The 23,723-nt window shown below is 49.6% G+C and overlaps 1 protein-coding gene across 2 annotated transcripts in view; it reads left to right on the top strand.

Annotated features, from left to right (window-relative positions):
- The window catches only part of SWAP70 (switching B cell complex subunit SWAP70), a 78,575-nt gene extending 66,503 nt beyond the window's left edge, over window positions 1-12,072 (top strand). The window contains exons 8-12 of one of the 2 annotated variants that reach the window (XM_082341546.1): window positions 2,360-2,467; window positions 4,057-4,223; window positions 9,262-9,460; window positions 10,400-10,496; window positions 10,855-12,072. In XM_082341546.1, coding sequence (XP_082197672.1) covers window positions 2,360-2,467; window positions 4,057-4,223; window positions 9,262-9,460; window positions 10,400-10,496; window positions 10,855-10,961 — 678 coding nt within the window. In that variant the 3' untranslated portion in view covers window positions 10,962-12,072. The other variant, XM_082341547.1, reaches the window with a different exon arrangement.
- The last annotated feature ends 11,651 nt before the right edge of the window (window positions 12,073-23,723 follow it).

The raw sequence follows: 23,723 nt of genomic DNA, 5'->3' as shown, positions 1-23,723 counted from the left end.
CACTGCAGCTACTGAGCCTGCGTGCTCTGCAGCCCACATGCCACAACTAGAGAGAAGCCCACGTGCCGCAACGAAAAGACCCTGCATGCTGCAACAAGGATCCTGTGTGCCACAACTAAGACCTGACACAGCCAAATAAATAAATAAATATTAAAACCCAAAAAACCTAGGAGTAGAATTGCTGGGTCATATGGTAGTTCTGCTTTTTAGTTTTTTGAGGAACCTCCATACAGTTTTCCACAGTGGCTGTACCAGTTTACATTCCCACCAACAGTGTACAAGGTTTTGGGTTTCTTTTATTTATTTATTTATTTATATTTATTTTTGGCTGTGTTGGGTCTTTGTTTCTGTGCGAGGGCTTTCTCCAGTTGCGGCGAGCGGGGGCCACTCTTCATCGCAGTGCGCGGGCCTCTCACTATCGCGGCCTCTCTTGTTGCGGAGCACAGGCTCCAGACACGCAGGCTCAGTAATTGTGGCTCACGGGCCCAGCTGCTCCGCGGCATGTGGGATCTTCCCAGACCAGGGCTCGAACCCGTGTCCCCTGCATTGGCAGGCAGATTCTCAACCACTGCGCCACCAGGGAAGCCCTGGGTTGTTTGTTTTTTTGATCTTGAGTTGTATGAGCTGTTTATATATGTTAGATATTAATCCCTTATTGGTCATATCATTTGCAAATATTTTCTCCCATTTGGTAAGTTGTCTTTTCGCTTTGTCAATGGCTTCCTTTGTTGTGCAAAAGCTTTAAAGTTTAATTAGGTCCCATTTGTTTCTTTTTGCTTTTATTTCTTTTACTTTAGGAGATAGATTAAAAAAAAATTGCTGTGATTTATGTCAAAGAGTATTCTGCCTGTGTTTTCCTCTAGGAGTTTTATAGTATCTGGTCTTACATTTAGGTCTTTAATCTATTTTGAGCTTATTTTTGTATGTGGCAGCAGAGCTCTTTGTCTCCATTTCTGATCTCTGTTAGTCTCTCAGCTCTCTGTTAAGCCGGCTGCCTCTGTTGGTATCACCTCCAGTTGTTCATCTCACAGTGATTGCTCTGTTGTTTTCAACAATGCCCTGGGACCTACCTTGCCCCACAGTCTGATATTTAAATTCTGGCCCACATGTAGTTTTTGAGGCCTGTCTTTGAGACTTGTTCCTACTACACGGGGGCTCTTTGCTGTCTTCCCCTGGCTTCCCCTGTCAGACTTCTAGCTGGCCTGTGGTTTAGTTTGTTGGTCTCGTCGACTGAAAAAAAACACACAGCCTAAAATCTGAGAGTTACGTTTTATTCGGGAACTTTGCTGAGGACTCTAGCCAGCCCGGGAGAAAGCTTCTCAGCTCTGAGGAACTGTTCCAAAGAGGTAAGCGGGGAGCCAGGATACATAAGAGTTTTTGTTGAAAAAAACAAAACAAAACATGTAGTTACTGCTAATCACAAAAAACAGATATTTCAAGTTAATGACTTTAGTGCTTTTCAATATATGGGAAGATGCAAATCTGAGCTCATTAAAACTATTCCTTAGATATGCATCTTAACTATCTAGGGCCAGTTTCCTGTTTTCCTCCATCCTGAATTCCTCTCAGGGTGCACTGCTGGGACAGCTGCAGTGGCTGATGGCTTGATGGTGGGCAATATTCTTTGTTTACTGGAATGGCAAGCAACATTGTTTTGTCTGCACCCTCCTGTGAGATACCTTAGCCCTAGATTGGAAACTGAGGAGAGAGGGAGCCTTGTGTTCTTGGTTCCATGGCCATGGGGTAGAGCCTCCTTCCGCTGCCATGGCCGGGGGAGCAGTAGGCAGAGAGGGGGCCGCACCGTGGCTCACATGCCGTAGACTTTCACTATTCTTGCTGAGATTTAGTTGATTTTCTTGGATAAGTGTTCTCCGTTTGCTGTATGCCTTTAGGATAATTCCCAGAGACTTTAAATGGTTGTTTTTGCTTTTCTTCTAAATGTTGTTTTGCCAGGGAAAGGGTCTGTGGAGTTCCTCATGCACCCTTTGGGAAGTTGAGCTCTGGTAAAGTTTTAAGGAATAATGTTAAGATGACAAAACTGTATAGGACAAGCTCAAGAAATAGATTCGAACCTCATGAATGCATTTGCAAGTGAATTTAACTTAATGACTGTACTAAAATTTTCTTGGCAAAATGTTGTTCAGAGTTATTAGGAATCATTCATTTACCTAATTTGTTTTGTATGTTGACTGGGAAAATTGTTGGAATGGAATTCCAGTGGATCTACAAGTTTTATTCTGTCTTTATTGAACACTGAGACTGTTTGACTTCCTCCATAATGTTTAAGTGTGATCATTTCTCTCCAAATGCACTTCCATTGTAATATTCCCTGCTTTTCTGTGGATGGGTTTTTGGGTAGAAACTGGAAGAAGCAGCATCTCGGGCAGCAGAAGAAGAAAAGAAGTGCCTTCAGACTCAAGTGGAACTACAGGCCAGGTTCAGCACGGAGCTGGAGCGGGAGAAGCTTGTGAGTACCACATGCCCAGAGGTGCCGCGGCCTTAACTCACAGAGCCAGCCCCGGTCGGCAGAGGGGCAAAGGCCAGCCTGGGTTGGTGGAGGGTGAAGAGCTGGGAGGCTAGAGTGAGATCATCTTGCCAGCTTGGCTCTGCTGCTGACTTGCAGTGGGCTCCTGGGGAAGCTACATGTTTGTTATTCATTCATTATCGGTTTATTGAGCACCTTCTATATGCCAGGCACCATGCCAAGGATATAAAGGTAAAGCTTGCACTCAAGACCCCCTGGTAGAAATTTATGGAATGGGATGATAAGTACTGTGGGTAGGAGGACTAAAGTTCCTGGTTTGCCTGCGACAGTCCCTGCCATCCTGGTACAGTTATTAATAGCATCCCTTTCATCCTTCAGAGTCTTGGCTTGGAAAATAAATAGCTACGGAAAAAGTAAGCATAAGTTCCATGACGTTGCACCTCTGTCATGAGCAAAGTGGGGGTTCTGAAGTCAGGAGAACACATGAATGCTGGTCTGCCGCTCTTGGCAGCTCTGACTCATCATCTGGTTAGAGGTTCTCATCCCCAAGAGACCCAAGGTCCAGGTCGCTTCAGGCAGCGAGCTGGTTAATTGGAACACAGGTCTCCTCACATGAGTTGCAGTGTGTGGGAGAGGGCTGGGCCCAGGGCCTATTAAATAGGCGCTGTGGCATTTCCTTTAGCACCTTTTTGTTGCTCAGACTTGAAGTGGACATGTTTGTGTCGCGAGAAGAAGGCACGTGTGACGTGGGGGGCGCTGCCCTCGCGGCCAGAAGATCTGGGTTCGTGCCCTCTGCTCCTGCTGATGAATAACTCGTTTCTCTTTTTCAAATTAGGGGGATAGTCATATGATCCTTCATGACCCTTATGAGGGTGAACTAAGCTAATGCAAGTAAAAGTTATAAACTGCAGAGACGTATGCTAATGTGTATGTTATTGCATTTAGGATGTCCTTGTCTTTTAACTTATAAGGCAGAGATTCAAAGCTCTTTAAGCTAGAATGGAGAAACCATAAACGTGTTAGAACACTAATTAAGTGCTTGAGGTCCCCCGGGGCAGGAGGTGCCCTAGGGCGGGAGAAAGGACGGGGGGCTGGACAGCCAGGTAAGTGCAGAAGGGCTCACTGCAGGCCAGTCTTTCCTTTGCGCCTTATTTTAACCCTTCGGCTGTTCTGACTGGGGAAAGGTTCATTCCCTTTAGAGGAGACTCTTGGTAGAAAGGTGGTGATTTTAAGACAGAAAGGAGTTTAAAGAGAAATTATACAGGGAAATATTTTTTTCTTGAGTCTGAAATGTGGAGTGAAAGGGATGAGAAACATACCAGGGCAGGAGAACAGCGTTTAGGGTGTAGTTTGTGTACCCAGACTCTTCGGTTGTGTTCTTGGGTCTTGGCGTTGGGTGTGGTGCTCTTGCTTCCTCGGTCTTCGGGGAGTGAAGGACGGGGCCCTGCCCACCCTGATGGGCTGCGGCTGTGGGCCGTGCTGCGGCTTCACTCAGGGTGGTGGTGGAGCGGGAGGCTATCCCTGAGGGCGAAGTCAACCTGAGTTTAAACACGACTCTTTTATACCGTCAGATCAGGCAGCAGATGGAAGAACAGGTTGCCCAGAAGTCCTCTGAACTGGAACAGTATTTGCAGCGGGTCCGGGAGCTGGAAGACATGTACCTAAAGCTGCAGGAGGCTCTCGAGGATGAGAGGCAGGCCCGGCAAGATGAAGAGACTGTGCGGAAGCTTCAGGCCAGGTGCCGATCGCCTCATCCTCTGTGCTTTATGTGCTTTGCCTGGACTCCTCATACACTTTCTAGGAATGACTAACTCTGCTGGAGAGGGAGGGGTCTCTGACAGATTGGAGAGACCCTGGAGGCTTGGCTGGCTGGGCTGTTTATTCCCAGTCTGGGCTGCCGGGAGACCCTTGCTTCCAGGGCTAAAGACAGGCCTCAGCTACCCTCTCCCAGTTTCTAACTTGCTTCCCCATTTGCTTTCTTTAAGATGCCATGTCAGGGGATGCAGCGCTAAAAACTTCAGCTGGCCAGTGCAGGCATAGCTTGTGCTTTAAGCTACGGCCCTGTTTTAGCAGCACTTGTGGGATGAGCTGGGGCACATTTTCCATGGCTGCCATGCCACGCGTGGAGCAGCAACAGGTGTTCTTTTAATCTTCAGGAGGAGAGAAAGAAGGAGGTTTCTTCGTTATGTGCGTTGCCAAAAATGACTTCAAAAATAAGTGAATTAGGTTTTGAAAAGTTTGATTCTATTAAGGAAAAAATTATCTTCTAAATAGAAAATTAAATGCCTAGCACATTGCCCGGCATGTATGGGTCCCACAAGTGTGTGTTCACCATGGTGTTAACCAGGGGATGGGAACCACCACCCAGTTGTCATTGGGCAGTGATGTTAGCACACCATCCACTGCATGGGAAGGTTTGGGCCCATGTGACTTGCAAAGAGAGACGACGTTCTAAGGGACATTAGACGTTTCTGAACCTCCTCCTCATTTGTGATGTGTCAGGAGTTTATAGATCGCCTCGTGCAGAGAATTCACAGGTGGGATACGTTATATATATTTACTTCTCTGAAGCTTTGAGGGAGGTTAATTATGACACGGCAGAGATTAGATCATAAAGGGAACCAGATAACTCTAGAAATTTATTAAAGTATTAGTTATTTCATGTTTATAGAATGAGTGATGTTTTGAATAAGACTATTTTGGATAATGGATGCCAGTAGTTTTAAACCAGTGGTAAATATCATCATCGCCTATAAAGCTTTTAAAAAATGCTCATGTAGGGCCTGTCACAAATTTACTAAATCAGAATATCTGTGGATAGGAGCCCAGGCATGAGTATTGTTATTGAAAAAGCTCTGGCTAGGGACTTCCCTGGCGATCTAGTGGTTAGAACTCCGCGCTCCCACTGCAGGGGGCACGGGTTCGATCCCTGGTCGGGGAACTAAGATCCCCGCATGCTGTGCAATGCGGCCAAAAAAAAAAAAAGCTCTGGCTGATTATTTTGTACGCTCTGATTTAAGTAAATGGCAAAATGGTTTCAACCTTTTAAATGCAAACATAACTACTACATACAGCTCTGCTCCAATAAGCTGAAATTACTGCACAAAAACTAACTACTTTTTCTTGGGGTATGTAAGGCCATTTTATGAATTTTACTACTCTAAATTGTTTTTCTTTTACCTTAGTTTTTGGAACTTGAAGTGGACAGATTCGCGCCCTCTAGTGGTCATTTTTAAGTGAGGCGAGTCCATCTCTTTCCCAAAGTCACAGGAGGCTGGGCCTGATTCAGAGGGACATTTTGTCAGATTGGCAAAGGGGGCTTTCTCCTTGCTCCCACTCCTCAGGGTAGGCCTTTCTGGGTAGGAAATCAAGGGAAGTCATCGTGGAGTTGAGATAGAAACATTTAAGTCTGGTACTAATGAACTGTAACATGATCTTAGGCTGAGGGTGTATATACAGGGCCTTTTTTTTTTAAAGTTATTTTTATTTTTGGCTGCGTGTGGGCTTTCTCTAGTTGTGGTGAGTGGGGGCTACTCTTCGTTGCGGTACGTGGGCTTCTCCTTGCAATGGCTTCTCTTGTTGCGGAGCACGGGTTCTAGGCGCGTGGCCTTCAGTAGTTGTGGCACGCGGGCTCAGTAGTTGTGGCTTGTGGTCTCTAGAGCGCAGTCTCAGTAGTTGTGGCGCATGGACTTAGTTGCTCCGCGGCATGTGGGATCTTCCTGGACTAGGGCTCGAACCTGTGTCCCTGCATTGGCAGGTGGATTCTTAACCACTGTGCCACCAGGGAAGCCCTAGAGGGCTTTTTAGTTAGCCTCTGTCCTTTCTTGAAGCAATAGCAAGTCATTCTTGGAACGTTTGGCATCTCATTGTTCTTCCAATGGATGGTGCCTTCTCTGTCAGTGTCTTAAATCTTCCCAGAGATGTTTTTTATAGTGAATTGTTTAAATACAAGAACTTTGACTTGAGCCATCTGGATCTTGTTTTTTTTTTTTCCCCCCACTAAAATTGATGGTTTTTTTTTTTTTTAATGTGTAATCCTGAAGGTTATCTATCCTCTCCTGAATGGGAACTCGGAAGGAAACTGTTCATTTAACATTTGGACAACTCAATTATTGGAAAGTTCGTGAGACGGAGCCATAGTCTGTCCGATTATAACTTCCGCCCACTAAATTTTTGTGTCTGTGAGGCCTAGGAGCGTACCTTAGGTCTGTATTCCCAGCAGCCTAGTACGGTGTATGGCACACAGTAAGGGACCAGGGAGTCTTTTTTGAACGAATGGAGCCAGGTTCTACTCATGGGGCCATGTGGAACAACAGTCTCTTCCATGCGATAATACTCTTCATGTATTTGAAGGCAGGTTGGCGCTGAGCCCTGGAGTGAGGTCTGGGTTTGATTCCCAGCCCTGGTACTTTCTAGCTGTGTAATTTTAGAAAAGTTAGTTCATTTCTTGCAGCCTTCAGTTCCTTATCTATACAATAAGCTCGTAGGGTTGTTGTGAAGGGTAAAGGAGGGGATGCTTGCAAAGAGTTTCGTGTAACGTCTGGATTTGGTAGTCACCCGGAGTATGTTGGTTTCTGTTCCTTCAGCTCATCTGCAGATGGGGAAGATATGCAATGTATAGAATGTCAAATAAGCATTCAAAAAAGGTGCTGACAGGCTGGAATGATGGTTTTAGAGCAAGAAGATAATTTAAAATATCAACAGAACAAGTATAGGATCCAGGATACTTGGCTTAATAGCAGCTCATTTGAAAAGATTCAGGGTTTTACTTCCCTGATATGATTGATTGCCGAAAACCTCATATACTCTCAGGCAGCCTTCATGAAGTATTCGGAGCAAATGAGGTAATAGTCCCACCATAAAAATAGGAGCTGATATTTATTCAGCACTTATGACATGGTAGGCACTGTTCTAAGTACCTTGCCTGCATTATCACATTTAATGGATCAGCAAACCTTTGATGGTAGGTATAGTTCCTATTCCTTTTTTATAAATGAAGAAACTGAGGCACAGAAAGCTTCAAGTCTTTAGTCAGGAGTCTTGTTTGTAAACCACAGAAACCAACTTGGGTTAGCTAAAGCAATAAAAGCATTTGTTGGAAGGTTCTTGAGAAACTCACCAATTCCACAGGAAGGCAGGTGGCCAGGCCTTGAACACAGGCAGGAACCAAGGGAGGCTGAGCAGCCCCGACCAGGCCACGGCAAGAGCCCAGCGAGAGTGCCACTGATGTCGACACTGGCACCGTGGGTCGGTCAGTCAGTTGTCCCCATTGCTCCTGCCATCACTTGACACTAGATGTTGCTGCCACCAAAAGATAAATTCTTCACTGTCTCTGCTCCTTTGTGTCAGTGGCTTCCATCAAGACATCCCTAGACACGTGAAGGGGATTCAGGCTGGGCAGCCTAACCTCCTGCAAATGTCCCTTCCCCTCCAGACTTTCACCACTAGGATGAAGAATCCTTCCGGTCTCATTCACTGTTGTATCCCCTGTGCCTAGAAAAGCACATGGACGGTGTGGAATATATACACACTGAGTGAGTCCACTCTGCACTGGTCAGCCCACGTTGGCAGTGTTGTGTTCACTGCGGATGTCACACTCTGAGGGACGTCTCAGAGGGTGCAGATTGGCCCTTGTGGAACCCAGGGTAGGGGATGGGAGAGCTCATCTTACCTGAGGAAGAACTTTATAAGAATCAAGGCTGCCAGAAATAAACTGACCTGGTTTGTGAAGCGTGGCCCATCACACAGAACTGGAGAACCACCCTGTAGGATGTTGTAGAGGGAATCCTTACAATGGTGTGGGACTGGGGATGGGGATTGGGGTAGTCAGATAGGGGCTGTGTAGAGTCTGTTACGTTACTTCTGCTGTTGTCGGTTTTAGAAGCGCAAACGCTCTTAGGTAGTAGTTACTGGCCTGCCGTGTGGCTTGTTACCATAATTCTGATGGTCAAGCTGGTAGAGATGCGTCCTGTCCTGGGCTGGCATCTAACCACATTGTCTACACTTTGGGTACAGGTAGGGCTGCATGTTAATTTATTTATTAAATACCGGCATAGCTGGATATTCTCAGATAGGTAGCCTGTTATTAAAAGATAACATTTTGAAGTCACACAGGCCTGGGTTGAAATCCATTACTTACCTGTGCGTCATACTTTTAAACCCTTTGACTTCAGCTGCAGGGATAATAACACCTTGCAGAATTGTGGAGGGTTAGCAGCAATGAAGGTGAAGAGCCTGACAGGCAGTGCTTCGGTAGTGAATGGTGTCTGCTTACTCTACCTGTTGTCAGCTCCTTCTTCTCTTGCTTTTATTAGTCAGCTTTTTCCTTGGTGATAGGTTTTCGCTAGATAAAAAATGTTTTAATGTTATAGCAACCCGGCAAATTTCAAAACATGGCCCTGCCACCTGCCTGCCAGGTGAATGACCTAGTGCAGGTCACTTAACCTTTGGGCCTCACTTTTTTCATCTCTGAACTGAATAATAATAGTACTTAAGTTTATTGTGAGGATTAATTGAGAAAACACACTTCCTTCTTGGCCCATTAAGGCTTCAACTCATGTTATTTTTATTGTCATTTTTTTTTCATAAAAGGGTGAAACAGAGCTTGGAGCAGGACTCATGAGTCACCTTAGCCACTTTGTGAATCTAGTTTCCTTCTTGTGAAATGAGGGGTGGGTTAGATGACCCCCAGGCTTCTCTGCGGCTCTGGCGTGCTCCGTCATCTGCTGGGTCAGGGGCGGTGACCGGGCGGGTCTGACGCCGAGCTCGCATCGCAGGTTGCTGGAGGAAGAGTCGTCCAAGAGGGCCGAGCTGGAGAAATGGCACTCGGAGCAGCAGCAGGCCATTCGGACCACGGAGGCGGAGAAGCAGGAGCTGGAGAACCAGCGCGCCGTCAAGGAGCAGGCGCTCCAGGAAGCCGTGGAGCAGCTGCGGCAGCTCGAGCTTGAGCGGAAACAAGCACTTGAGCAGTACGAGGTCATTAAACCCAGCCCTGCAAACACGTGCATTTAAATATTCTTAAACATTTAAAACAACAGGATATTTGCTTTACTGTAAGAAGCGGTGTAAGAGTTGTGTTTAGCTGTAGGTAGGAATTTTTTTACAGCCGATGGGGCGTAACAGTTGGGAGTCCCATCAAGAGACTGAAACTACACGGCAATATGAACAGGGAAGGTTTAAGATAAACAACTATTAACTCTAACAGGGGATTACCTCCTGAGCAGCAAAGAAAACTCTGAGCTGCAGGAAGGGCAGACATAGGAAGCAGCCCCTGCCTCTAGGGCTGAGGCAGAGCACCCAGGGGAGGAGCCCCGTTAGCCCAGTGCTGTGATCCAGTCCTTCTTGGAGAGGGCATGGCCTTCGCCCACTGGGTGGCAGAAAAGCTCAGCGAGGCGCTGAGACTGGGAAGCCACCCTCTGGGGCGCTGGTGGAAGCTGCCCACAGCGGAGGTGCCGCTAAAACCCACCGGCGTGAGCACTATGGGCGTCCCACTTGCCGCAGGAGCTGCTGAGCAGAGCCCAGTGGAGCCTCCTCCAGTGTCCCGCCAGCCCCTCCACTAACGGAGCTTAAGTGGTGCCAGCTGGCGAGGGAGCGTTAGCCTAACAGCACAGGCAAGACAGCGAAGAGTGCATTTGGAGCCCAGAGGCAGTAAGCCGTAACTGGCACACAAGGATCTTATATATTCATCTATAATTAGTGCGAATTAGGTCCGCTGTGTGACCTCGGGCAGGTTACTTAACTGCTCTGAATCCTAGTTTCCACATCTGTAAAATGGGATAATAATATTTCGTGCTTCTTATGGCTGTGACGATTTAATGAGATAATCCACTAGTGTATAGTAAGTGCCTAATCATCGTTATTTGACTCTTAAACTACCTGTGTGTTTGCCTAGTCTAAAATCTGCTTTTGTTCCAGGGAGTTAAAAAGAAGCTGGAGATGGCAACTAACAAGACCAAGAGCTGGAAGGACAAAGTGGCCCAGCATGAAGGATTAATTCGATTGATAGAGCCAGGTAACACACTCTTTGAAGTAATCAGATATTTAGTCAATTTATTTTTCTGTTTTATTTGTGTACTTGAATTGTGCTAAAAAAAAATACCCCAAAAAACAAACTTCCTCAGCCCAAATATACAGAAACCCAGCTGTTTACAGTAAATTTCTCTTGAATAATCACTTGCCCTCTGATAGATAAGAAGGCCTGGTTAATCCCTTTTGTATACGTCTTCTAGTTGTTTTGGCTGGTATAACCTTTATGGATGTTCCTCAGAGAAGAAATAAAGTAGAAAAGTTACTCTTTTGTCTGTGGAAAAATGATAATGTTAATTGAAGATTATAAGACTTCCTGTGTTTAATGCATGTTTGTCTCTTAGGTTCAAAAAACCCTCACCTGATCACTAACTGGGGCCCTGCAGCTTTCACCCAGGCAGAACTTGAAGAGAGAGAGAAGAGCTGGAAAGGAAAGAAGGCCACGGAGTGAGCAGAAGTCATGTCAGTTATGTAGGTTCTGAGTATAACTGGAAAGCTTTACGCTAAAGACAAAAGGACCTGGCTTTGCTGCTTCTAGCTCCTCTTCTTTCAACGCCTCCTGTGGGGTCAGTATACTAAGGAAGCCTTCTTACCTATCTGCCTGTAAAGAAGGGCTTACCTGAAAAGAAAAAAAAAAAGTCAGCATCGTCAAGCTCTTTATTTACCCTTTCTCTGAAAACTGCAGCTTCTGAAAGTCCCCGTTAGCTCCCTCAGGTTGTCGGCGGAGCCCGTGCACGGACCGCGCAGTGGCGCCCTCGTCGACCCGCGGCGTGTGGCTGGCGGCGGGTGGCGCTCAGCTCACCGGCTATCAGAACCTCTGCGGGCCGGGCCATTGTTCTTCCTCCTCCGAGTGCTTGTTCCTAAACTAGATGGGCCAGTCTGCTCGCCGTGGCCCGCGGTTGTTGTGGACTGCCTGTGACCACGGCTGCTCTACTGGAGAAGGCGTTTCTCCCGCATGTGGTCCTCGCTCTGACCAAGCGGTTGCCGTCCATGTCTCTGGTTGTGCAGGTTCATGCAGTATGACCGGTTGGCATCCTGGCCCCAGCGGCACTATCTCAAGGAGGCAGAAGTCTTTCAAACAATGCTTTGGCTGAGATAGATACTTACGAGTCAAGGGCAGCACAGAGATGAACTAAGTAAATCCCATTTGGAATGATGTTTTGATACTAACTGAATTCCTCCTAATATTTAAAATGGTTTCAACTGTCCAAGTGCCGGCAGACCCCTTGGTTTTACTTTTGTAGTTATTGTACAGAACATTTCAGGTGTCTGTGAATGCTTGTCCTAATCAGACCTTTTCCTTGATAAATAGGGATATGATCATTTCTAGGAATCATTCATGAAAAAAGTTTTAAAATGTATTTTTGTGATGTGCTATGTTGAGAGGGAACAAAATATTTATAATTTTCAAACATTCTTACCTAAATATTGTACAATGTAATATGCTGAACTTTCTTAATTTTTTTGCTAATTTTCTAAGATATATTAAAAGTGTTTTGTATGGTTTTTGTTTGTTTTAGTAAAATGGAATCAGTAAGAAAATAAAAACTACCAGAAGAGCATACATTTTCAGCTGTCTGATTTGATAGGACAGGAGGGTAAGGTTGTGTATATGTGTGCATGTTTTCACATAATGAGATGAACTTGGATTTAGGGACACTTCCTGAAAACACTGGGTTTGCAGTTTGGAGCCCCCAAACCAGTGCTATCACGAAGTTAGCTATGGCCTCAAGTTTGGCATTTGAGTCACTGATGTGGGAAACCGTGGTGGATGTGTCAGCTCACAAACGGGAACTTACAAAGATGATTTCTCCCTCATTGTTGCTGTGCCCTCCAAATCCTCTTACCTCTGCTTTCCCGAATTTTCTTTTTATGCCTCTCAGTTTTTCTTTCAGTTTTACCAGAGTAAACAGTGTGGTTTTTTTTTATTTTGGTTTTACACAGTTGCCAAGATTAAAACGCCTCTTGTGGATTAAGCAGGCCCACTCAGTCCAGCTTGATTGTGTCTTGGAAAACTGATCGTTTCCTTCTAGAGGAGAGAACACACGGGTTGGTGTTTTTATAACTTTTTTTTTGTCTGCGTCAGGTCTTAGTTGCAGCACGCGGGATCTTCGTTGTGCTCCGGCTCCTTGCTAGATGCGGCTCGCGGGCTTCTGTCTAGTTGTAGCGTGTGGGTTTTTTCTCTTCTCTAGTTGTGGTGCACAGGCTCCAGGGTGCGTGAGCTCTGTAGTTGTGGCACGCGGGCTCCAGAGCGCGTGGGCCCTGTAGTTTGCGGCACACAGGCTCTCTAGTTGAGGCGCGCGAGCTCAGTAGTTGTGGCGCGCGGGCTTAGTTGCCCCGCGGTATGTGGGATCATAGTTCCCTGACCAGGGGTCGAACCCGCGTCCCCTGCATTGGAAGGCAGATTCTTTACCACTGGACCACCAGGGAAGTCCCTAACTTCTTTCTCTACTGCAGTGGTTCTCAACCAGAGATGATACCCCCCCAACCCCCCAAGCGGAAGTCTGGAGGAACAGTGTCTGGAGACATTTTAGTTGTCACTACTGGGTTTGTTACTGGCATCTACAGGGTAGAGGCCAGAGATGCTGCTAAACATCCTACAATTCACGGGACGGTCCCTGTAACAAAGACTTACCTGGCCTAAGATGTGACTCATGCTGAGGTTGAGAAAACCTTCTCTGCAGAAAGGCAAGATCTAGGTTCGGAGCACAACAGTCTCCTGGAGTCAGGGTTTCCCCAGGAGGAGCACCAGGAGTTGACCTCTTTGGTATAAATTGGGCACATGTGGGAGGAGAGTGGCCGTGTGCTCTAGGGCGGGAGCCTTGGCTCACCGCGTGCGGGGCGTTGTGCTTCAGGAACTCTGTAAATGCCTTTTCGGCATAGGTGCAAAGGGAATGCTTTGGATATGCTTTAAAGTCTCCCTGGGATGCAGGTTGCTGAGGCGTGAAATGTAAAGCTGCCATGACCTTGATTTCTTCATGTGAGTGGCTAAGCACGGGGAGGGGCTGTCGGAACCATTCAGCAGCTGGTGAGGGATGAGTGTTCGGATTTATGGCCTGGCTGGTGATGTACCTCACAGAGCACTGGTGCCTGTTCCACTTGGCAAAGCCTCTGTCGTGCCTTCAGGGTTGTGCCAGCAAGGCATAGCTGCCCTAGTGGAGCAGGGATCAGGTGACGCCAGGCCACGGGAAGTGGGGAAGAGGCGCGGCCCAGCTGTTACCAGTTCATGGTAGGGGCTCAACATTTACTGAAAGAATCAGTCTTGGGAATACTTTAAGGTCTATCTGTTTCTTTCCTCTTGCTCTCCCTCTACTTCCTTCCTTATTTTTATATTCATTTTGAGACCTGTAAAAGTCATCCCTCAACTTTAGGAAGCCATATGGTGATATCTACTCAAGCTAAAGACAACACCTACACTATGGGCCAGCGGTTCCCCCAAGGGAAAGGAGGCACGTGTCCACAAGAAGACCCTGCACGGAGGTTCACCGCAGCTTCATTCAGGATGGCCCAAACCAGCAACAACCAAAGTGCTCATCAGCAGAGAACAGATCAATGAATGTGGTATATTCAGACCAAGGATACGATGCTTTATTTCAAAATAGTGTCGCTGAGAGATGCAGCAACATGCATGAATCTCACAGACATTATGTTGAGCAAAGAAGCCAAACAGAGAAAATACTGTTTGATTCCATTTATATTGATTTCCAGAACCGGCAGAGCTAATCTGTGGATTTTGAAGTCAGAATTGTGGTTAGCTGGGGGTGGGAAGGGTGGTTATTGACTGGAAACAAGTGCACCTTCTGGGATGCTGGAAATGGGTAGCGGTTACATAAGTAAACTATATCAACTTTACACTCAAGATTTGTAGTCTGCTCTTTGTAACTAGTGCCTCTAGAATGCTGGACTGACTAGTCCCTAGGGGTCAGCTGGTCCAAAGCCCTCAACTTTGCAGAGAAGGACCTGGAAGGGGATGGGCCAAATCTACCCAGGAACAGCTGCCCCTCTTCCAGGATGTGGTTCATGACAGCACCTGCCCCCTACTGGGTCCTTTACATACAGTTGATGTCACACGTTTTTAATCTCAGTTTTTTCTATCTCCCATCACGCAGCCGGTTGCATGTCCCTGCTTCACCCCTCTGTGGAGGAGTGGCCCTGACCCCTCCTAGTCCTGTGCTCAGCTTCCATTGACCTTTCTGAGGTTGCTGAGTCTTTGGCCTTGGGTAGTGGGTGAATCTGTGGTGGACGCTAAATTCCATCCAGGGCTACCCTCAGATTCCTTTTCCACCTCTACCACGTAGATGCAGCACACTGCCTCTCAGGGCTGTGCACCCACAGGAATGAAGGCCTTCCTCACTGTTTATGCCCACCTCCTCACAGCAGTCCTCAGGGCCCGGCTGAGGGCCAGCGGGACGTGATGAGTGGGAGAGGGAAGCTTTGTCTAGCAACCCCCATTCTGTTCAGCCCTGAGCCCCGCAGCCTGCCCTTCTTCCCCAACTGAATCTCTCATTTCCTGTCCCGTATCACCCAGCCTCTTCCCCTTAACCAACACTCTCTGCTTTGACCAGCAGCCCACAATGGGTCTCTTAATTACAATGTGTCTTGGTGTGTTCCTCTTTGGGTTCATCCTGTATGGGACTGTCTGCGCCTCCTGGACTTGGGTGAATGTTTCCTTTCCCAGGTTAGGGAAGTTTTCAGCTATTATCTCTTCAAATATTTTCTCAGGCCCTTTCTCTCCTCTTCTCCTTCTGGGACCTCTATAATGTGAATATTAGTGCATTTGATGTTGTCCCAGAGATCTCCTAGACTGTCCTCATTTCTTTTCATTCTTTTTTTGTTCTGTAGCAGTGATTTCCACTACTCTTGTCTTCCAGCTCACTGATCCGTTCCTCTGTATCACTGAGTCTACTATTGATTCCTTCTAGTGTATTTTTCATTTCAGTTATTGTATTCTTCATCTCTGGTTGTTCTTTATATTTTCTAACTCTATTAAAAGCTTCTAATTTCTCGCTCTGTGCATCCATTCTCCTCCTGAGTTCTTTGATCATCTTTACGATCATTACTCTGAACTCTTTTTTTTTCGGGTAAATTGCCTACCTCCACTTAGTTCTTCTGGGGTTTTGTCTTGTTCCTTCATCCCTAGGAGGCCCCAGGGCTAGTGCTGGCTCACTGGTGGGCAGAGTCAGGGTCCCGAAGACTCTGGGTCTGTTGCCCACCCACTGGCAGGTGAAGCCAGGGCCTGGGGTTAGTGCCGGACTGTGGGCAGGCAGAGCTGGTTCCTGGAGTCTGGCTGCAGGGCCCAGGGATCCTGGAGCTTGCTTTAGATCATTTGCTGGGCAGGGGGTGGTTCCTGACACACCTGGGTATAAGGTTCAGGGTGTCCCGAAGGTTGCGTTCGTCTGCAACAGGACGAACAGACGAGTGGACAAGTGGACAGGGCCAGCCAGGCCCCAGTTGGGGAACTGTAGTTTTCTGCCCCCTGGTGGGTAGAGCTGGGTATTGGCCCTCTGGTGGGCAGGGCCTTGTCTAGGGCTGCGTCTAAAGGCAGCTGTGGGCTCTTTAGTCTTTAGGCAGCCTGTCTGCAGAAGGCTGGGGCTGTGTCCTCGCCCAGTTAGTTGCTTGGCCTGAGGCGTCCCAGCGCCGGCACCTGCAGGCTGTTGGGCTAATGAGCTGGAGGAAGATTTTTAAAATGGCGCCCGTCAGCTCCGGCGTCCGCCAGCTCCGGCGTCCACGCAGCAGAAGCAGCTCCTAAGAAAAGCTGCTGCCAGTGACTTTGTCCCCAGGGTGAGACACAGCCATGCCCCCTGCCTCTCCGGGAGACTCTCCAAGACCAGCAGGTAGGTCTGGCCCAGGCTTCTATCAAATTCCTGCTTTTGCCCAGGTGTGCGTGGGATTTTGTGGGCGCCCTCTAAGAGTGGAGTCTCTATTTACCCCCGTCTTGAGGGGCTCCTGCAGTTAAGCCCCACTGGCCTTCAAAGCCAAATGCTCCGGAGGTCGTCTTCCTGGTACTGGACCCCCGCCTGGGCTGGGGGCCTGACGTGGGGCTCAGAACTCACTCCTGTGGAAGGACCTCTGCAGTATAATTATTCTCCAGTCTGAGGGTCGCCCACCCCGGGATTATAGGGTTTGATTATATTGCGAGTCTGTCCCTCCTACCTGTCTTGTTTTGGTTCCTTCTGTTACCGAATTAAGTCGTATGGACCCTACTTGGGCCCTTTAGCCCAGCTGAGGCTCTCTGCCTTGGTGGGGTAGAGTTCTTTTTCCTTTCGGGTTCAAGCGGCCGATAATGAAACCAAAGCTGAAATTGACATAGCATAAGCTTACCCAGTGGCCAGAGAATGGAGAAGCAGGAACTAAGATCAACTTCTCCCACCTGGCGGGAGGGACTTAATTTTAAAGAGTAAAGACAAAGGGAGGAGGAGCGAGGCTTACTATGTGGAAGCATATGCATTAGTCTGCGGGGGAAGGGGAGGGCTTTTTCTGAGGGAGTGGGGTCCCATCCCCTTTTTATCCTTTTTTGGTCCTTAATATCTGGTCTTGGCTGCTGGTAGGTGTGTTATTTAATATGCTAATGTAGTAAAATCAATGTATAATGAGACTTGGGGTCTGTTGGGGGTCAGATTCATCGCCATCTTGGCCCCGGCCGATTCTATCTGGGTTTTTCTTTTTTCTTTTTTTTTTTAAACCATTAAAAATCTGCTTTTCTTATTCAATAATGTAGAGTTTTACCAGAGGCTGATTAAAAACTAATCTTTTGAAATGTCACCAAAATAAAATCCTTGACAGATACAACACAACTAGGTATATCATTAAAATATATTCTTAACAGAATAAAAGCCTAGAATCAGAACATTGGTTGAAACACAGAAGCTCTACAGAGGCAGTAAATTAGGAGCTAGTCACATTTTAAATTTGCCATCAGTGTTTCTTTGCTGAAGCCCAGAAGATAGAGCAAATTGAACGGATGGTATAAGTTAACACCGTGGTTTATTTTTTTTTTACCAGATTCTGGAAGAGTAGGATTAAATGAGGAGAGCTTTTAGATTATAGACTTAAATATCCACTTTTGCTGGTTTTTCTTTTTTGTGTGTGAGTAATTTCATTTCTCATCTCTGGACCCTTTAACTTAAAGATTTATGTTCACTCCTGCTAAAGGGTATGGGGGGCGTTGGTAGGCTGTGAGCAGAGACACCCCTGCTAAAGGTGGGTGTTGATGGGTTTTGAGCAAAGACTTGGAGCAGCTCTGGCAACATTTCTTTTTATTTATTTATTTATTTAAAATAGATTTATTTATTTATTTATTTTTGGCAGCGTTGGGTCTTCGTTGCTGCCCGCGGGCTTTCTCTAGTTGCAGTGAGAGGGGGCTGCTCTTCGTTGTGGTGCGCAGGCTTCTCATTGAGGTGGCCCCTCGTTGCGGAGCACGGGCTCTAGGCACGCGGGCTTCAATAGTTGTGGCGCGTGGGCTCTAGAGTGCAGGCTAAGTAGTTGTGGCACACGGGCTTAGTTGCTCCGCGGCATGTGGGATCTTCCTGGACCAGGGCTCGAACCCGTGTCCCCTGCATTGGCAGGCAGATTCTTAACCACTGCGCCACCAGGGAAGCCCCTGGCAACACTTCTTTATGTCTTTAGTTGTAGAAGATCTTTTATGGTAGGTTCCGGTCTTTTTCACCGATGGTTGTCCTGCAGATAGTTGTAATTTTGGTGTGCTCGTGAGAGGAGGCGAGCTCTGGGTTTTTCTCCTGCAATGTCTTGGCCACTCTCTCACACGATGGGTCTCTGAGAGCAGCCTCCCTTGGGGTCCTATTTTCCATGTCTTCTCTCCTCTGCTCTCAAAGTCTCTACCCCTCCTATGGGTCAGCCAGGACCATCCTGGGCTGGTTCCCCTGGGAAGATGCACTGTAAGCCCACAGGCTGGTTTCAGGGGTGCCAAGACTGCGGTCACCTCCGTGCTCACCTGTCCCGCAGCCCCCTCTGGAGCCCAGGCCCTACCCCCCCACGCACTGCCCAATGCTGCTGAACTGGGCTCTGTTCCCACGTGGAGGGCATTTGTGCCTGAAATATTTGTTCACAAGGGACATACAGGGAATCCAAAAAAGGTAGAAGATTTCATCCCCAAGTCCCAAGGCCCTGTTCTCCTCACAGCACAATTAGCTGTAAGATAAAGGGACAGCGTGAATGGCTTCTTTCTACAGTGGCTGCCCTCACAGCCTGAGATTCTAACTGGTCAGTGCTTGGCTTTCAAAAGTACTGAGTTGGAAAGAACCTGGATTTCAGAGTGACGCAGACCTGGGTCCTACTCATGGTTCTACCTTGCGGTGTCACCTTGGGTGAGCTGGGTTCAGAGTCTGCATTCTCAGAGGGAATGTGTCCTTCTAAGGGTGTCACACGTGGAGGCACATCTGTCCCTCATCGGTGAGGGAGTGCATAACTGGCTCAGGTTTCTCCACTTCGCAGAGACACACTCCCTGCTGATGTGTTGTCTCAGTGCATTTCGTTAGAGTCTTGTGGTGAGGGGTTTCCATCTTGGCCAGGGCAGGTCCCCTAATGGGGATTTTGTCGGCAGACTGGCAAGCTCTGAGGAAATCCCACAGGTGACTGAGGTAGGTCAGTCATGGGGGCTACACTTCCATGGGCAAGTGTCACTTCTGAGTGAATAAGCGAGGGCCTAGAGTGAAGGCTCCTCCCAGCCAGGCTCCCACCTTCCCATTCACACCAGCCGCTTGGAGGGCCCCAGCAGGCTGCAAAGTGGATCTCAAGGGCCTGGGATGGCCGCCTCCCCGGAGACCCCCAAGGACCCCAGGCTCTGCTTTCCCCTCAGAGATCTTGTATCTTCCTTGTGGCCACTTAAGCTTTTCTCTGTGGTGGCCAGAGCTGTTCTCCACCGTACCTTCTGGGGCCTCACCCAGCGTTCTTGCTGATTCCCCCTCAACAACAGTGGGGTATGGCTCCCACCGGCGCTTCAGCTCTGATGAACTCTCCCAAAGGCAAGCCCAGTGCTTGGGAAGGGCAGGCAGCCTCCTCGTAAATGTTGGCTTGTTAATAGCCCCTTTCTGAAATAAATCCTTGGTCTCAAATATGTTCCCAATACAGTCCCCCTGGGCACCATCAGAGCTTGATTGACCCGCCCTACAACTCTCCTCTCATTGGTGGCTTTTACTCCACCCTATCCTGAGGTTGGGGACAGTTTCCCTTTCTTCTTAAAGAAAGTTAATCCCAGCATACGTGGACGGTGGACCATCAACTCCAATGATGCAAGTCCTAGTTTCCTTTCTTCCAGCCAACCCTGGGAGACTTCATGCCAATGGAGACGCTGGAAAACCCAGAACTTCCAGAATTCCCTTGGCTGGACAGGCTCCATGTGATTTAAAAAAAGCAGTAATGTTTGTAAGATTTTTTCTTATCACAAGGTAATACCCACACAATGTGGAAAATGGACAGGGATGCAGAGAACGAAATCCTGCGCTCTAACCCGCCCCGCAAAGACAATCCCACACCCAGAGCCACCGGACCAGGTCCTTGAGCGGACCAGGTCCTCGAGCGGCCCCGGCCCGGAGGCAGGGAAAGGTCCCCGCTTTGTGGGGAAAAGCCCACGTGCGGGGCGCAGGGACCCGCGGAGCCGCCAGGGGGCAGGCGTGTGCCGCGGACCCGGGTCCCGCCTGGACCAGGCACTCCGCTCCGCGGCTCCCGGGGGCTTGGGCCAGGCGTCCGGCGGGGGCGGGGCGGGGCGGGGGCCCAGGGTGGAGGAAGCCCCCAGGCGCAGGCCCCACCGGGAGCGAGCCCTGCCTTCAGCTCATTTTATCCTCAACAACCCGGAAGCTTGGCGCTGCTTTCCTATTTTACCGATGAGGAAGGTGAGACTCAGAGAGTTAGGCAGTTGCCCAAGGGGACACAGGTCACGAGGGATCTGGGGCAAAACCCAGGTGTCCCGACTCCAGGGCCGCTCCCAGCCATTCCCAGCACGTGCGTGTGCGGGCAGGTTCAGGCCGGCCTGGGGGCCACGTGGGGCAAGGGTGGGAGCCCCCGTTCCTGCTCAGCCCCTGGGGATTTCCTCTTGGGGGCCTAAGGAGGGCCCTGATGGCGCCCGGAGGCATGTGGATCACGCCTCGCCCCTCCCCCGCCCCCCGGGGCACACAGCCCGGGGCCCCGTTTCTGTAGGCGCCTCGGAAAGGGGGCAGCCCTCTGCCCTGTGTGGACGCGCTTGGCTGGAGGCTGCCGGCAGGGGTGAGAGTGGGTGAGGAGGGAGGCGGAGCAGCCAACAAGCAGGGGCCTGTTTCCTGCCTGGCCTGACCCCGGCTGTCCCCAGGGAGGCCCCAGCAAACTGAGCAAGGTCATCCAGGGCGAAATTCCAGCCTGCGCCCTGAGCAGCAACTTCGCTTTTCCCAATAAGGCTCAAGAAAGGACACGGAGTGTCCTCCCCACACCCCCTCCCTGTCAGCACCTCTGCTTTTGTGAAGCCTCCGCTGCAGACAGCCTGCCTGGAGAAGAGACAAAGATAGACCCTGGGACAGATAAGGAGAGACAGCGGGCACAGATAGGGCGAGGGACACAGATGAGGAGATGGGGGTGTAGGCAGGGGCAGGGCAGCAGCCCAGGCAGTGGGTCTGGAGCCCCAGCGGTCAGAAGAGCTTCCCGATCGCGCTTGCTAAGCCACGACTGGGCTCGGGTGTTGGAGAAAGATGCAATCATGGTGGAAACAGAAGGGTTTTTGTGTGGTGGGAAAATGGATTGGGCTGGCAGCCTCGCCCCTCTGGGCCACTGGTACGCGACGTGCGCCAAACTGGGACTGGTGGGTGAGGGTGCTGGAGAGTCAGTGGGGGGCATGGCCGCCGAGCCTCCAGATGGGGGGGCCCTGTACCTGCGGCGGAGGGGCAGGTGGGGCGCCCCGGGGCAAATGGGGTTGCATCGAGGCTGCTCAGTCTCTCCTGGTCAGGACCTTCTCTTCCTCTGTATAGGATATTTGCACCCAGCACTGGCTGTTTGGCTTGGCAAGTGAACAAGGCCATAAAGTCAGAGCTGGCCTGCGGGCGCTCAGTCACCGTATGCAGCTGAGTCAATCCCCACCACTTCCCTCACCCCCTGGGGGCCGGAGCCTCCGCTCCGCCCCGCCCGCACACACAGACACATCCACACAGGTATGCGCAGACGCCGTGTGGCTGAGTCGTAGCTCCTCCTCCGATAGCACGTGCCTGCACGCACATGCACACAGGTGCCCGCAGACGCCGCATGCACCTGATTCTGAGTCACCAGAGCTGTTGAACCCTGAGGGAGGGCACCGAGAGTGTGTTCTGCCTTCCCTATTTAGACGCAGGTACCCGTATGTATGCGCGTACGCGTACGTGCCGCCATGCATCCTGCTGCATCGTGCCAGGGGATCAATAAATATTTGTGGAATGGATAAATGAGTGAACAACTGAGTAAATGAACAAACACGTGAAGATGTGAGTGACACCCACACTGCTTGGAAACTCCTGTAAACTCGGTAAAATCGGTTGGGGCAGTGCTGCAGGGTGGGTCCCGAGTCTGTGTCTGCAGGGAGTTGTCTTGCTCCAAATATAGCCTCCGTGGGCGGGCAGGGAGCCAGGGCTGCCTCCCAGACCGTGACTTCACTGGGCCTGAGGCCCAGCCTCTGAGGAGTTGGAGAAAATTAACAGAGAAGAGGCCCCAGCTTTCCACAGCCAGGGCTGAAGTGTGAGACTAGAGCTGGTGGGTGACTGTGTACTCAAATGTCAGCGGCTTGAGCTGTAGGGCACACGGTTCTGCAGATGGGCCCAGAAAGGACCACTTCTGGGTTGGGCCCCTGGGAACTACCTCTCCTGGATGTCTTGGGCCAAATGTGCAGGAGGCACAGCCCCTCTTGAGGGCGGGGCAAGCACGGTGCCTGGGTCCCTCTGGTGGGTGCCCAACCAAGGCCTCTTAGATGGTCCCCCATCTGGGCAGGCCTGCTTGCAGGGCCGTTCCCCGTCTGCAGCTTGACTCTTCCTTTCTCTAGCGGCTATGCCTCTGCCCTATTTCATCATCCAGAATATTACAGTATTACCCCAACTGATCTTCCTGCCTTAAGACTACCCCCTCTCGTCCATCTTGTTCACTGCTGGCAGCATTATTTTTCTAAAATACAGACCTGATTATATAACTTTTCCGCTCAAAAGCTCCATAGCTTTCTGCTCCCCCCTATTTAGCAGTAAAGTTGGATTGCCTTAGCCTCGCGCCCAAGACCCTTTCATAACCTGGCCCTGCTCTACCATGTGTGTTTTGAAAGGCTGATGTATGAAGAGATCGTTGGTTATGTGCTGACGGGTGGATTCGTGGACGTTAGGCTGATGGATGCTTATAGGGATGGAGGGGCCCATGGACTGTTTGATTTGTAGACAAATTATGAGATGTCTGGATGATTGGGAGGCTAGGAGTAGGGGGTGGATGGGTGGGTGGTTGGAAGTCAAGGCTATTTTGGTTCCAAGGGACAACCCGCCCCCCTGCCGCGTGTCATCAGGAAAGGGGCAGGGGATGATTGTGACCTGGGTGCCTTGCAGACCTCACTGACGTCCGGGCCTCACGAAGGTTGGGACTGCGGCTTCTCCCCGTGTCTTGAGCAGCGGTTGGTCAGGTCGCTTCTGCTCTTTGGTGCCTTCACTCACTCCTCTCCCGCCTGGCTTGGTTTTCCTCCTCGTGGCCCAGCAGTCGTCCTCTCAGCTACTCTTGCTCCTTCCTTCCTCAAGTTTTTATCAAGTGACTGGTTATGTGCCTGTTTGCACCTCAGCATTGCTTCTGTGTGCCGAAAAATAGACTGTGAACAATAAGTTACTGCCCTTGCTGAGTGTGCTTTCTAAAGGGAGAGACAGACGCTAAGCAGTTACATGCGAGGTGGTTACATGCTGTGGAGCCAGCAGCGCAGGGCGAGGAGGTGGGAGGCGAGTGGAGAGGGGCGGAGGATGATCAGGGAATGTCTCCGATCAGGGAGTGTTTGAGCGGAGATCTGAACAAAGTGAGGGGTGAGCCCTGACGATATCTGGGGGAAGAGTGTTCTAGGAAGGAGGAATGGCAAGTGTGGTGGCCCGGAGGTGGGACGTCTCTGCATGTTTGAGGAGCATCAGTGAGGCCCGTGTCGCTGATGCAGAGTGAACAAGGGGAACAGAGGTAGGAGGTGAGGTCAGATTAGCAGAGGGACTGATCACCAAGGGTTTTACAAGCCATCGTTAGGACTTAAACTTTTACCCCA

Source organism: Balaenoptera borealis, assembly GCF_965194805.1.
Source record: "Balaenoptera borealis genome assembly, chromosome: 11".
Taxonomy (NCBI): Eukaryota; Metazoa; Chordata; class Mammalia; order Artiodactyla; family Balaenopteridae; genus Balaenoptera; species Balaenoptera borealis.
Note: the sequence above shows the minus strand (reverse complement) of the source record. Positions and strands in the feature narration are given on the sequence as shown.